The sequence below is a fragment of the Salarias fasciatus genome, chromosome 7 (assembly GCF_902148845.1).
Source record: "Salarias fasciatus chromosome 7, fSalaFa1.1, whole genome shotgun sequence".
NCBI classification, from domain to species: Eukaryota; Metazoa; Chordata; class Actinopteri; order Blenniiformes; family Blenniidae; genus Salarias; species Salarias fasciatus.
The window spans coordinates 10868847-10882447 of NC_043751.1; the positions used below are offsets into that span (position 1 = coordinate 10868847).

A 13601-nucleotide genomic window follows, 5' to 3' on the forward strand; every position below is an offset into this window, starting at 1 on the left:
AAAATATGAGCGCATCCTGAAAATGTTGACGTTTGATTTACTTTTTACTAAATCTTTCATGAACAATAATATTCCTATATTAGTGAACTAATAGAGTATAGCCTGTACATGGAAAACAAACATATTAGTTCTCTAATTGAAAATGACATTCAGAAATATGAAGAATGTGTGGTGCACGCAGAAAGTAAACATGATGTTTACATTCACACCTTTTTTTTCCTTCACCTGCTCTTAGGTTTTTGGACAATTTTCTCTGGTGTTGTGGAGTATTCAGCAAGAGTTTAACTGATCTGGAGTCATCAATTAACCACAATAAGTATGATCTCGGGTTGTAGGAGGATACTGGAATGATCAGGACATGTAAACATGGTAGAAAAGGTCCAGTCTGGAAGCAAACCTCTTGCTGGGAAGTAACAGTGCAAACCACTGTACCGCCACCATATGAGTTGGATGACCATGTTACAAGTGGTTTTGAGATGAAACTTTTAAAAATATATATCTCGCATCTCGACTGGCGCTGGAACTGAGTTAGTTTCACTCCATTAGCAGAACATTCTGTTTACTCAAAAGATTTCTCCAAATTAATTGAGAGTGGTGCATAAGGATATATAAAAATACATGAATATCACAGTATTAAATACAGCTAGAATTGCTGATATTCTGCTTTAAAATGCAGTTTTACCTCAGACGTTATGCAAATTGTGCCAATCCTTTAAAACCCAAACATTTTCAAAAAATCAGACAGAACAAATGTGTTATATTTTTGTGAAACAGCACAGTGAATTGAACTGTGGCTGCTCTATAATGACTATTGTTCATATAGACCCTTAAGTGATGCACTTTCTAAAAGTGCTCCTTTCAAGAAAGGTAGATTTTAATGAATTCCCAGTGCGTCGCGTAATCGTAACAAGCCAACAGCAAGTTCAGTCGGTACACTTTGAAAAGAAAAGCCTTGCACAGTAAAAAGAGCATCTAAGTTTAGCACCGGTGTTACGCTAAACTCTTGTGTCGGTGTTAATTACATTATTAATTCCTGCAGGTATGTTCCCGCGGTTTGCCACAGCACAGCACTTCCTGAAACCCGCTCAGCGTAATTCAGCAGATTACTGAAGCTTCTTTCCTCCACATATGGGAGATTGAACGTGAGCTCCACAGATGAAGGACTAAAACCACCCCGGAAACCTTTACATCTTGCTGTAGCGGCGGCGCTCCGGTGTAACGCAGTGAGGAGCAGCTGCTGAGTGAGGTCTCTACACTGGAAACAATGGCAACTGTGACACACACATTAACACGGGACCAGCAAACTGACGTTCACGCAGTGTGTGTCTGCCACAGTCTGTCTTCGTCTCTGCTCCACTAGGAAAAACACACACAGCATGGCTGCATTATAAATGAGTGTCTTCCATGCCGTTAGACTTTAGTGTCTCTGCAGTCAGGGACGAGATACGCAGAAACACCTCGCTGGCGGTGTTCAAACAGTCTGAGCAAAAAAAAAAAAAAAAAAACACGCTTCTGAGAAAGACACGATTCACACAGATACAATTACAGGATGGGCTCACGCTGCAGCTGAAAGGACGCTTCAAGCAAGTGTGTTGTTTGCACTTTGAATGAGTTTGGTCCATACGCTCATAGCAAGAAAGGGAGACAGCGTGGGCGTACAGATGTTGGGGGAAGGGAGTGCTTCTGGGTGTGGCCCCTGTGCTTGTACATACAGACAGATATCTGGATGTCTCGATATTAAAAACGGGGGGAGGAGCGCTAATGATGTGATGATTCTGCGGCTAGGCCGAGTATCACCTGGCATCTGGACATGAGAGGAGCGTAGCCCGGGGGCTTTTCTCCCTCTCTATTATCCCCGTCCCTGAGGTCCACCTCTGCTAATGCCATGCAATGTTACACTGACAGCTACCTTCAAAAGCATCAGCAGGGGTGCGCTAAACACTCCCTTCCACTGCTCAATGCTTTCCTTTTCTCTTTTTGTTTCTCAGAGACAGACACACAAATAAATACTTTGTCAGACTGATACAGAAAGATACAGCAAACAGCATCGCACCCAGCACAACCACTTACCCCAACATGCACTTGCACACATTTTTATACAGTGAATTACACTCTTCTCATACCCCTCCTCCTGCATCCACCCAGAGATAACAGCCACCCCTTCGGGCGGGCAGGCAGGCAGGCAGGCAGGCAGCAGAGGGGACAGCTATGGATATGTTCTGCTTGCTATCTAATGAGCGTCGGAATGTCACCGTGGGCCTGTCTGCTGGTCCCAGCCAGCCAAGCATCCATACATGTGGAATCAGCACAGTCTATCAAACAGCTGGCAGACAGCTCCGCTCCGCAACCCCCCCACCTCTCTCTCTCTCTCTCGTTCTCTGCTTCTTTCTTCCTCCCTTTTTTTTCCACATCAGCCACTTTCTCTCTTGCTCCCTCACCCGTCCCTGCATATCTCTGAAATGTGCCTCTCCCCACCTGATGGTGAACAAACAGAGGCCCGGGTCTGTTCTGCCTGCCTCCCCCTCACCCAACATCATTGACTTAACGTAGACATCCCAAATGAGGGATGGAGGCGAGCTCTGCCATAAATAACACGCTGCATTCTCCGCCCGGTCGACTGAATGTACTTAGCGAAGGTAATACAGAGAAATAAGAGGCTGTAATGATGTAGCGGTGCCAGTCGCCGCTGAACGTTCCTGTTTTTCATTTTGTGACGTCGGGAGCTTCTTTCCGTGACCGTCTTTGTTTTCTCTCTCTCTTTCTCCAACTCTTCCTTGTGTCTCTCTCCTTCCCTCTTGCTACCTGCCTGGGTAGAAGCACTTCTGAGTGTTGTCTACACAGAGGACATCAAATGGCCTGCCTTCACAAAGATGCCGGAGTTGCTGCTCCAAGCAGAAGTGCTGCTGTCTCAGCGGCTGTGTGGAGAGATTAGAAGATATCAGCAAGGAAGGAGGGAGGAAGAGAAATGTCGACAAATGATTATGGTGTTTCTCTCCCGAAACAACACTGTCACTTTCCTACTTTAGATGAGATCCTAGTCGTGAAGATCCGCGTTTCGCCACATGTATGGTTCTGCCAATGATCTGGGAGCCAAAAGCAATTTCCTGTGTTTCTACTTTTGGGATGAGCTTCGATAGACATCTCCGTCCCCGGGATGGGGTTGTTAACAGTCTCATTTAGACTGTAATGAATGTTTGACATCGGACGACAAAGATGTAACTCTCGAAAGAAAATGGAATAGGAAAGTCGAGCACAGCCAAAGCTTTGACAACTCCATTTTGCACGGTGCCATTTACTAAATGCCACAGATAACATATTTAGCCTACACTCTGCTAGGAACTGACAACACGGACATCTGACTCACTCTGCTCCCCATTCATACGTCTGGGAAGCCACACTGTATAAACTACTTACACACTCCGAATGATCACCAATGGGTGATTTCTAGCAGGGGGTCTATTCACCCTCCAGACTTGTAAATCTTCAAGAGCGCGGGACTCCGTCTCTGGCTAATCTGATTAAACTCACTCATTCTATGAGTCTTTGCATGATCCTCCCGTCTCTCCCGCTCTGCTTGCCCTGGTCACCCCACTTTTTCATGAGAGGCCTAACAACGTCTATTGTTCAGGCAGGTGGCAGTCTGGGGGCCCCACATGATCGCCACTGTTATAGAAAGAAGATGGACTGTATGCATGCTGAGTTCGTTACTCAGTGAGGATCGTATAAAGGGGGTAGGGGAGTGGTATTATCAGCTTGTTTTTTTCAGTTTTTTTTTACTAAAATCTACAGAAGCTGCTCTGTAGATTACTAGAAGTTGTGAAAACAAAATGAAAGAAATGTTCAGTTCACTCTCACATCACTCCATGTGGACACATTTAAGAAGAAAGAAAATCAGAGAAATTTGACAGTGAGTGTGTGTTTACAGTACCTTGGAAGTGGAAAGCTCTAGACTCGCTGTGGAAGCCCTGGACCTGAGTAACTCCATCAAAACCTTCTCCAAGCGACAGTTCATCAAACACGCTGATGCGCAGGGCAGGGTCAACCCCAAAACCTACAACTAAGTTACAAACACAAACACATCATGACCATCGATATGAGCAGGGGAAAGGGGGCACAAGTGATGCTGTAGAAAAAAAAAAACATGCTGTTGTCAGGGGGCGAGATGGGAGGTTACTGTACTGTCTGCAAGCTTCTGGATCAAAAACTCATCACATCTGACATGTCCTACAGGTAACTTATTCCAAATCAACATATTGTATCACAAAAGCAAAGATCACATAACATACTGATCATGTCTGCCAGAGATGGTTATAAGGAAAATCACTGACAGCTCTGTATCCTACCTGAGGAGGTGCAAAATATGCCGAGAACCAGAAAAAGCTTTGATAATCCCATGGTTATTGTACGTTCATAAAAATTAGACCATGTTTTGTCCACTTCCAAGAGACGGTGTTGCTCAATCACATGCGAAATGATGTTATCACCCTCGCGCAGGAGGCTATTACCAATCCCAAATGCTGAACGGAGGCATCATCACAACTTTGGATGCCCAGAGATGGCAAAAAATAGCAAATCCGGAGGAGGACAACAGAAGAAGAAGAATCGTGATGATGCGGGGATTATTCCATGTAACGCAGCGTCTGCTCCATCGGCACCATCCGCCGCACAGGTGGGTTTCGGAGGATGCACAAAAGCGAGCTGCGCCGCCTCACCAGCTCCACAGACGCTCCACCAGCAGCGGCGTGAATGAGAGCTGCTGCCGCTGAGGAGGAGGAGGGAGGGGGGAGGGGGGAGGGAGAGGAGGGAGGAGGAGGAGAGAGCCGGGAGGGAGGAGGAGAAGCTGTCAGGGAGGCAGAGCAACAGGAGCAATAAAGCCCTCTTGTGGCCTCATATGAGAACAGTCTGTACAAAACATGCATAAGGATCGCAACCAGCTTTATGGGAGAAGAGGGTCTGTTTTAAAGCTGTCAAACATAAGGCATGGACGACTAGAGGCCGCCCAAGGGTTCAATCTGGTCCAGGGACCGAGATATTATTTTATACAAAAAAAAAAAAGTCTACTTGTCACTGTAATTCTTATTTAATATCACTTATTTAACTTTATTCTGTCATATTGATATTTTAACTTTATCTTATTTATTGTGTTCTCTTCTGTTTGGAGCTATGTTACAAGAATTTCCCCCTCTGAGGTTAATAAAGTGTTTCTATTCATTTGTGAAACTGCAGGGTTTTTTTTTTTTTTTTTTTTTTTTTTTTTTGCTCCACTAGCGTCATGGAGTTTTTAGTTCAGAATTGGTTTATTACAAACTAAGCAATTCGTAATTTCGTAATTATAATAATTTCTTTACATGGGGAAAATTAAGGATTAAATCTCTCTCACGCGGGGGTCTGCGAAGCTTTCTAATTGGACAAAAGGAAGCCATGGTACTTAATTACATCTCCCGGAAGTAAACAAAGCATTTCAGCGGTGAGTTTTCTCGTCTTTCTGTCTCGATTGACTTTGATGCTTCAGCTTTGAAAATGTCCACAATGTTATCCGCCCGTCCATCTGCTAGTTTCACTACATCCATTTCGTCTGAAGCTCCCGTTCAATAAATCATTTCTGTACGACTCAAACGGCGAGCTGCGGGCCGCCATCTTGGAATATTGCGTATTCACGGCAGAGAGCATGCGCAGAACAATTAATAAAGCAACGATTTCTCATTCAAGTGGGACCTACTGATAATCTGGACCACAATGGTCAATTTGCTGTTTCAGCGCCATTGACAGCACCTTGGATTTATCATTAAACAGCGACCTACTGATAATCACACAGCGACCACAGCGGTCAATTAGCTATTTCAGCACCATGGACAGCGCCTCCACCTGCTGATAATCTGGACCACAATGGTCATATAATAATAATAATACATATAATTCAGCAGAGAATAAACCGGCTGGTCTAATTGGGTACCAACATAATTTCGAACAAAGTTTTCAGGAATTTACATGGTCATTTTATAGCTAAAGCTTTATTCGGATTTAAACAGCAATCAAAAGTTCCATGTAAACGCATGGATTGTTGAAAGGCTGAGGCTCCTACATCACCTCGACAGCATCATGGACAAAGTTCTGCGTCGGGGTTGTATGTGCTGCTAGAGAAGCGTACTTGAGATCGGAAGATTGCAGATTTGAATCTCTCAGTCTACAGGTCACAACTGTGGGTCCCTGAAAATGACCCTTGACCCCCATCAACTCACCTGACCACTGTTAAGTGGCTGCCCACTGAGGATGGATAAATGCAGCAAAAATCATTTCTGGATGGGAATTCATAAAGAATGATTAGTTTAGTTTTTCTCTGGAGGGTGTCGAGTTTCTGAAGGATCCCTTGTCAAAATCTATGAAACTTGTTGGTAGAGTGTTTACTTTTCAGTAAAAGATGGTTTGTCGTGACACGCCTGGACAAGGATTGAAGAATTTAATTTGATTTTTGCATGTAAACAAAAGAGAGAATTTGTAGTCATTGTTTATTGATTTGTAAGCTATTATTTTACAATTCTAGTCCAAATGACATCCAAGAGTGTATGTAGTCTCGAAACTCAAGTGACTGACACTCTTGTCTAGTGTGTCTACGTTATTTCTAAAAGTGCATTATATTGCCATAGTATTGTTAAGCATATCATCTGAATTTATGAAGAGGAACATCAATAAACATTAAAGTTAGGAAAAAAGCCTTGGGCAATTTTGTTTTTGAATTGCGACTTGAAACAAAGCTGGAGTCAGCCAGGTTCAAAGCAACTCAAAAATAAAGAACTGAACATCAACATCCTCAATTAAAGAAGCAATTCAAATTTACAAATTATATTCAAACATTTATAATTTAACAACTTCAAACAAAATTAAACTTTAAATTTCCTCCAGGAATTTTTTGAAGGTGAGGTTTATAGACTTCTTAATGGTGAGTTTACAAAGAGTTTAAAACTTTACAGTAACTTTTTGTGTGTGTCATCAACTTCCCTGTCATAAATGTCACAGTAATTAAAAGTGGTATTTAGGACCGTTGTCATCTTCTTCTTTATTCTTTTTTTTTTTTTTTCTTTTTTTTGCAATAGTGTGTCTCAGCAGGCAGGGTTGAGTATTCAACTGTAATACTAAAATTCAGATCATCCATCCATCCGTCCATCCATTTTCTACCGCTTATCCGGGGCCGGGTCGCGGGGGCAGCAGTCTCAGCAGGGATGCCCAGACTTCCCTGTCCCCAGACACTTCCTCCAGCTCCTCTGGGAGGATCCCAAGGCGTTCCCAGGCCAGCCGAGAGACATAGTCTCTCCAGCGTGTCCTGGGTCTTCCCCGGGGTCTCCTCCCAGTGGGACATGTCCGGAACACCTCCCTAGGGAGGCGTCCAGGAGGCATCCTAAACAGATGTCCGAGCCACCTCAGCTGGTTCCTCTCGATGTGGAGGAGTAGCGGCTCTACTCCGAGCTCCTCCCTGGTGACTGAGCTCCTCACCCTATCTCTAAGGGAGCGCCCAGCCACCCTACGGAGGAAGCTCATTTTGGCCGCTTGTATCCGGGATCTTGTCCTTTCGGTCATGACCTGAGCTGTGGGGCTATTCAGATCATGTGCTATTAAAACCCTTAAGGCTATGAAAATAGTAAAGCAATAGTCAGGCAGCTACAATTTTTTGTATTTCCGTCACATTTTCCACAACTCATATTTTGAATTTGAAGAGTCAAAAATGAGTTACCAGTCAGAAAATTCCAACTTTTGAGTTGAGAGCCAGTTGATGTCATCGAGACTGCTTACAGTTATGTTCCATTAAAACCTGCAAATGATCTCATCATCCAAGAAGTCAACAAAACCTGATTGTCCTTTCTAACATAATAATAAAGCTGAGCTAATTAAATCTGGCTATTTGTGATAAAGCTGGTTTCATATTAGGGCGATTAACCTTAAATAAGTGGATTTGATTTATTCTTTCTGGATAATCATTGGTTTAACATTGAGTACACACAATGAAAATGCAGTGAAAGGCACCAAGCAGTTCACCCATTGTGGGCTGTGATAAATATTCCATTTGACAAAACCTTTTATTTAACAATGATGTTCGTCACTTCCATGTGTCTCATAAAAGTCACTTTGAAATATGTAATATAGAAAAAACTGATAGACAACATTTATTCAATTTTATTTATACAGCATCAAAAATGTAGTCATCTCAAGGAACTTTAATGGAGAAAAATCCAAAAACACCACGATTCACCAGGAGAGAGGGTGGAAAGGAAACCTGTAGAACCAGACTCAGAGGTGGAGACTTTCTGCTGTTCCGGTTGGAGTTCAGGGATAGAAAGAGAGTAAAGGACAGGACAGAGAAAGAGAGAGAAAGGAAACAGATTGTCATGACAGAATTGGTTTTGTCATGATGTGAGTAGAGGAGGACATTGTGGGAAGCGATACAGACCCAGGTTTGGGTAGGGGTTGACATGAGCAAAAAGCAACAGATTATCATAACAAAGTTATAAATCCAGTGACTGCAGACATGATGGGGGCGGGAGCCTTAACCAATGAACTTTCAGTTCCACTGTCAGAGACGCTGCAGGAAGGGAAGAGAGCGGAGAGGGAGAGAAAGCACAGACTGCAGCAGAGGAAGAAACTGTGATAAAGGAAGGGACCTAAATGTAGGCCTCCCAGCAGTCTAAACCTATAGCAGCTTAACTAGAAAATGGTCCAGCATGGCCTGAACCAGTCCTAGCTATAAGTTATACAAGTGATGTGATCTCTCCTGCTGGTTCCTGTCAGTACTCAGTTCAACACAACGGCAAACTATAATATCCATGACCCTAAATGGATCAAAACCGTCACAAGAAAAACTTGACTGTTAATCTTGATAGCTGCAGCCTTGACATTATTTTTGATGATACCGATGTGACCTCTGAAGCGATGGATGAGAGGGACCACACCTTGGTCTGTAGTGGTTTGGATGCTTGCGTTTTCACTGTTGCAGGTGCCGGTTTTCTTCAGCTGCTTGAGGTGATGACTCTAATATATAGCTGAGTGCGAGCGTGTGTGTGCCGTCTAGTCCGAACTGGTTTGAACCCTGACCTCATCGCAGTCCTAGGCTGAATAAGATAGATGAATGTTATTCCACTGATATTTGCATCCTCTGTCTCTTGAGTTGACCAGACAAACCTCCAGCCCCATGTAAACCAATTAAGTCCTCACTGATGTTATACAAGGTCAAATCAATTGTCAAGGTCATTAATCTGCCATGGGAGTCAAGAATTGTGTAAATCAAATTGAAAATTGGTGTGAAACAGTCTTATATAAGCAGTGTTACGGCTCTCCCTCCCCTGTTTATGAATGTGTGCTTCTGTTTAACACTGATACTGTTCTTCCAGACCATCTGTCTTGCCTTTCCCTGCGAAGAAAAGAGTTTGATGTTGGAAAAACCAGCTATGTCAGAGCATTCAATTTACCTGAAAGCACCATAGTACAATCAGGTTGGTGCCACACTGTTAAATGTCATGATTTCATTTAAATCATGCAATAGAAATGGTTTGGCCACTGGTATAAAAATGAATTAAAATTTCCTGTTCCCGGCTGTTTTGTGACTCTGCCATTCAAACGGCTATTTGTAGAGCTCAGATGCTTGTGGTTTAAATATTTGTTTATTCGCCTTGCATCCTTTTCATCCGCAGGACCAATTACCATTTTGAAACATGACCATTTTATCAGCAGCCATGCCATTACAGTGATGACTCTTTTTTTTTTTTTTTAGGATGATAAACGATAACATTTTCCCTGAATCCTAATAAATTTCCTGCCAGATGGACATGAATCGAAGTCATTTCGTGAAGTCTTGTTCAGAGACAATCCCAAGTACACAACAGTCTCCCGCCAATCCCTGGATCGCAGGGAAAGTCTTTTGCTGGCTGAGCTCGTGTGTTGAAGTAGTGCTGACAGCCGGGTGCCAGCAGACCGGATTCTGGGGAGGGATCCAGAGCCTTTGTCGTGTCGAGATCCATCAATCCTGAGAACCTCAGATTAACACCAACATATTCGTCAGACCAACGTACATCCCCCTCAATATAATCCCGCACGATGCCAATAACAGGTCTTGTTTTCATTACGATACAAAATACAACATTAAAATAATGTATCTGCTATCTAGAACATTATATATCCACTGTGTGAAATTAATACACAACCACTGCCCAAACCCAAGGCTAAGTTATGGCTTTTCATGCAGCGTCACACTGCTGTGTTTGAGGGCCTCCAACCCCCTCTTCATTATTAATAATACACAATTTCTCCAGGGTCCAAACACAGAAAATGTAATTACTTTGTATTGCCCACAAGTTGTCATTTTCTGAAGTGCCATCAGGAAACTAAGCGTCATTAAAGGAAATAGTGAAAAGTAATAAACGCCTACTCGTGCCAGCACCCACCTACTCTCCTGCTGTGCATGTGCACACACTGAATCTCACAGGGCAAAGAGAGGGGAACAGTGGGAGTCTTTCCGTTCGTCTCGAAAACAACAACACAACTGGCATACTGTCAGACTCTTATTTTCTCGTCTTAAACTACACAATTATAGGCGTACTATAACCATAAACGAAATGGTTATGAATGAATCACAGAATAAAAGAGATTGAGTGTTCCCACAAGGCTCTCCTGGGGTTCCTTAGTTGATAGTTCCATGTTAAACATTTCCTGTTTCCCATCCACAAACCTCCTGTGTAGCTTTGTCTAATTCATAGCTGTGGATACAGAAATATAACCAGGGAAAACATGCAAAGTTCAAACACAGAGCCCACCTAACCAAGACTCAAACCGAGGATATTCTCTCCCTGAATCGAGTGTTAATCACTGTTGCATAATTAGCATTTGTTGATCTAATGTAATCCAGTTCAACAACAACAGACAGAAATATGCATCTACCAATTTGGAGTCAACCTTAGACGTGTCTTCTGACATGGGAGGAAACCAGAGATCAACGCACTAACATGGAGAACATCCAAACGGAGACAGAAAAGCTGCCTCTCATCCCAATCTTGCTGAAGCCATGAATATAAATAGCATTAAAACCTATAATGATCTTTTTCAACACGATCTGATAACATGTTTTACATTAAATAAGTGGAATAAAACTTCGGGAAGATGTCATGTTTTCATGCATCAACATCTGATTGTGAGTTGTGTGTTTTAACTTTTTTCAAGCGGCAGTTTTTCAGACAGGATGACTAAAGATTGTGACATCTGCATATGGCAGACAAAAAAAAAAAAAAAAAACGAGACTGGAACAATATTGGTTTTCATTCTCTCAGTGCCATCTTGTGTGTAGGGCAGTGAATTGCAACTGTACTGTCACAGTGGAGCAATACTGAGGTCAGACAGACAGTGTCACCATTGGGCTTCATGAGTTCTTTCAAAATAACATGGAACACAAACTTCTGAAGGACACACAAAGAGAGGAACTTCGTTCAAGGAACATTATCCTCATTGTTTTATCATCTCAAGTGGATATGCTGATGACTCAAGGCTGCTTTGCAATACTAAAAGATAATTTACACTTCAACTTTGAGGCGATGCAGAGAAAAAGGTGAAATGTGATTCCTTCGAAGAAAAAAAAAGAAGAGTTTTATGGCCTCTTAGTTTATATGTCATTTTGCTACTACTTAGTTACTACTACTTAGTTACTAGCCAACCAGTTATAAATGTCAGAGGACTAATAAAGAAGCACCTTTATGGAGCTCATGATGGTCATTTTTTTATTGTGACAGTCACAATGTTATTTTGACCAGGTGTAACAGTACTCAGCAACACTCTTTTGTATCACTTTAGTCAATTGGTAGTATTTTTTTAACATCTGATTAAAAAAGAAAATCTTAAATTTCCTGTTTTCATGTTGTTTAAAAAGGAAAAAGACAGCACCCCTTTAGTGCAAACCACCTCAAACTGGAGACAAACTAAAATACTCATGATAATATACTCTTATTTGGAACACGGTCATAAGTATGTGGAACTTTTATGGACTGCCCGGGCAGGCAGTGCAGTTGCTCCATGCGGCCACTCCCATTCCTCCTGGATGCTATTGTGAATGGATGCAGTGAGCTGGCTCATTGGGCTCTCATGGTGAATGGCCTGCAGCCATTCACCCGGCATACAGAAGCTCATTAGAACTCTATAGACACACAATTGTGAGGCTCACATTAGAAACTTCCTCCTCTGGGGCACAGACACCTCACACAAAGTGCCAGTTTGCTGCTAAGCTAAGCGCATTGTCCTCCTGATTCATAGAACCTGGCTCTCTATTCACGATATTAAGTTCGAGTGGTGGAATATCAATTGCGTGTGCAATGGGCCAGTATCTTTTTAAGAGCTTTAGTGGGGTTAAAAAAGAGAGAAAGGGGATCTCAGCCAGTCTGCAGAATGCTAGCATTCAACAGAGCCATTGTAAGGAATCTGAAAGAAGGGACCCCTGTTTTTTTCCCTCCATTTCTAAAAAGGGACGGACATCAAATAAATTCACATGAACTTGCTTCAGGGTGTTTCTAAGACCTACCGTTTAAGAATAGCCTAATTATACCTCCCTCTCCTGGAGTGCTCTATAGGAATCCGGCTAATTACAGAGTGGTGAATCTTAATAATGATATGCTCTTATCAATGCCTTCTAAAGCGTGGTCAGAGTCTCGTGAGACAGGTTCTACCTCAAACTGTCAGCGGACACAGAAAATATACAAAAATCATGCAAACACCGTGAGCCAGTCTTCTATTATCTGGTAGCAGTTGCATTTGTTGCTGAAAGGTGAATTTATGAGAAGAGAAAGTGAGGCCTGAATAAACAACACATATATTCACAATGTGAACACATGAAAGAAAACTTGAACACAGTAAGGATTCTTTCACAGTCTAAAGAAATACAGTAGCACTGGGGAGCAGTTCGAGGCTCCCTGCTGTTTGCTTTCTGCCATATAAACAAATGACTCTTCAGCAAACAAAAAGCTTAGGGGGGCTATCACAGCTCCTGCTCTTATGTGGCGCATGTTAACACACACTCGCGACACAAAAGTGGATAGTGCATGAAGACTTGCTAACACTCATCATGTGACAGAGCGCTATGCCTTCTCCACCAGTCCGAGGAATAAAACCTCAAATTTGATTACAAGCAACCTTTGGCTCCCTGGCCATCACACAATAGACTGAGCTGTCTGGGCCAATTTCCATGCTCAGCATGAGGTATCTACACGCGCAGACTGCAGCTCCCAGCCACCCCACCCCTCCTCTGCCCTCACACACACACACACACACACACACACACACACACACACACACTCTCTCCCTCAATCCGGCCAGTGTGGATATGCCTGTTTACTGTGCCTTAACTCCAGGCCTGTCGCCTCTCTTGTTGGACTTTCCATTACAATGTTGAGGATCATTAGTTGCAGTGTGAAAGGTTACACAAGCCTCTCACTTGATGTGTTTATGTCAACATTACATGTACGCGCTGCTATTTGTAAAAGTATGTTTTCTAGAGTTTACAGCAACATATGCAAATACTACTGCATTTGTTGCCTATAGAGCCACGAGCTTCTCTTTCTCAAGTCGTCTGTAAATTTAAA

At 42.7% G+C, this 13601-nt stretch overlaps 1 protein-coding gene across 1 annotated transcript in view; it reads right to left on the reverse strand.

The window, feature by feature from the left end:
- The window catches only part of nell2a (neural EGFL like 2a), an 86729-nt gene extending 81973 nt beyond the window's left edge, over positions 1 to 4756 (reverse strand). Inside the window, exons 1-2 of the mRNA XM_030095293.1 lie at positions 4344 to 4756; positions 3929 to 4057 (exon numbers count right to left, since the gene is read on the reverse strand). Coding sequence (XP_029951153.1) covers positions 3929 to 4057; positions 4344 to 4395 — 181 coding nt within the window. The 5' untranslated portion in view covers positions 4396 to 4756. The remainder of the gene's footprint in view (positions 1 to 3928; positions 4058 to 4343) is intronic.
- Positions 4757 to 13601: the final 8845 nt, after the last annotated feature.